Source organism: Ctenocephalides felis, unplaced genomic scaffold, assembly GCF_003426905.1.
Source record: "Ctenocephalides felis isolate EL2017-DRISC unplaced genomic scaffold, ASM342690v1 CF-g0.4_SCAFFOLD_03573, whole genome shotgun sequence".
Lineage (NCBI taxonomy): Eukaryota > Metazoa > Arthropoda > Insecta > Siphonaptera > Pulicidae > Ctenocephalides > Ctenocephalides felis.
In genome coordinates, this window is record NW_020539727.1 from 678,556 (window position 1) to 680,620 (window position 2,065).

Here is a 2,065-nt window from a genome sequence, read left to right on the forward strand (position 1 = left end):
TAAAATGAAACAAGCAGATTTCATATGAACAAGATTCTTGAAAGAAACAGTTTATGAAAGATCCAAAAATACCAACAGGGAAAAATAAAATGGCTTCAAATACATTGGAAGTAATGAAAAATATAATTGAGAATTTTGTATTACCATTGTTATATAAAAGTATATGAAGCATCACATCACTAAAATATCGACACATGATGGAAATATTAACAAATAAGATGTTACTAACTTTATTTCTATAATCTAAATATATAAATTAAGCTTTTTTACGTTTTGTAACAAAACAAATTTTTATTTTGAAAGCCTGACTAATTCCTTTTAATATAATTATATTATAATTAAATACAATTTAACATTGCAAGTCAAAAATATATCTTACATATATTTATTTTTTGTAAAAAGGCAAAGCCTCAAGCATCTCAAATTAATGATAAATGAACTTAAGCCAGTTTCAAAATGAACGACTTATTTAATAAACAGCATCCATTTCTCATTATAAAAAGGCCACTACTATGATCATCAGTCTCTTTAGAGAAACATATAGTAAGATTTTTCCATTTCATTTGTCCCTCGAAAGTTAAACAATTATCACAGAATATTTTAAAAGTTCATTTTATCGAGAACAGAATGGATAACACTGAACTGTTTTATATCAGTATCTATTAACACTAAAATCCAATGAGAATTAAATTTATTACGTGGCGTTAAATATTTTATACCTGATGATCTATTTATAATACTGTATTATAACACTTTATATTATGACATGATTATATTAATGCACGCCAAAATTCTAAATTTTGTTCTATTGTAGATATAAAAATTAAAACCAATTGTGAATTGAATGCATACCTATTAAAACCTCTGAGTCAAATCGTAAGACATCGATTTGAAGGGTGGAAATTTCTGGTACTTTATTAAATTTTTAGATTTTTCAATCCACATTTCCATTGCCTTTCCCACATCTTCTATTGTGCTGTTATGGCCCCGGTTGTTTTCTAAAAAAAAAAAAAAAAAAAATGTAACGCCACTGCCTTTCACTGTTTTTCAAGAATTCGTCTTCGTCTTAAGAAACCTGGACAATAATAATACGTTTAATTTTAAGAAATTCTTTATAAAATGGACTCTTTGGGACAAGATTTTGAAACCTGCATAGTCATAAATTCTCTTACACTGGCTATAAAATTCAATACTGTTATTTTAAAAATACTTACTTGATACATCATTTGTATAAGGTTATATCTTTTTTAAATATACAGTTATGCCACCGTGTAATGTTCGCTCATGTGGAGGTTTTAGGAGTTCTTTCTTCTGGTATTCCCATAATTCGACTATGTCAATTATGGTTTGCAAAGAAAAAACATTTTCGTTGGTGTCTTTATATTTCGCTTGGCGCATGCAATCTACAATTTCGCGCATTCGAGTGTCAGAAAAAAGATCGTTCACGTTGTTACCAAATGTAATATACGATTCAGGAGATTCTCTTCTTTCTTCATTAAATTGTTGAGCACGATCTGCTGCTGGTTTTCTTTGTTTCAATTTGGTTCTCGAATATCCATCCATTCTCCTTTTTTGCCTATGCCTTGGTATTGGTTCAGAAACTGTACCATGGTTAATAATACCACTCGGTTTAACTAAAACTCTATCAAATTTTATATGAGTGTTAAATATCATACAATTTCCTATATTTTTAACTTCCATATATTTACTACTCTTAGGACAATAACACGAAATACTAGCGCTTCTTTTATTAACACGAGCATAATTAAAGTTTAGATCGCAAGGGTATATAGCAGCCTTTCGGAAACAATTTAAAAACCCTTTTTTTATAATCCTTTCTCTTTTTAACTTTACCATCTACAACTTGAAATAAATCCTCAAATTTTAAATTTAGAGAAAAGGGTTTTGGCTCCTTACTTTTATCGCTCATTGTTGTGCGAGAAATTTTTCCGGACGTGCTTGGAATGTCCATTTTTAATAAATTGTCTTGATTCACTATATTTTATTTCAATATTATACTATTTCACTATTATGATATTATCAATTAATGTTACCGCCTATTAAT

At 28.4% G+C, this 2,065-nt stretch overlaps 1 protein-coding gene across 1 annotated transcript; it reads right to left on the reverse strand.

Moving 5' to 3' along the window:
• Nucleotides 1–913: 913 nt before the first annotated feature.
• LOC113389400 lies at nucleotides 914–1,731 on the reverse strand. Its single transcript, XM_026626437.1, has 2 exons — nucleotides 1,215–1,731; nucleotides 914–998 (listed from the first exon to the last, which is right to left on the reverse strand). The coding sequence occupies exon 1, from the start codon at nucleotides 1,699–1,701 to the stop codon at nucleotides 1,237–1,239; it is 465 nt and encodes a 154-aa protein (XP_026482222.1). The 5' UTR covers nucleotides 1,702–1,731; the 3' UTR covers nucleotides 914–998; nucleotides 1,215–1,236.
• Nucleotides 1,732–2,065: the final 334 nt, after the last annotated feature.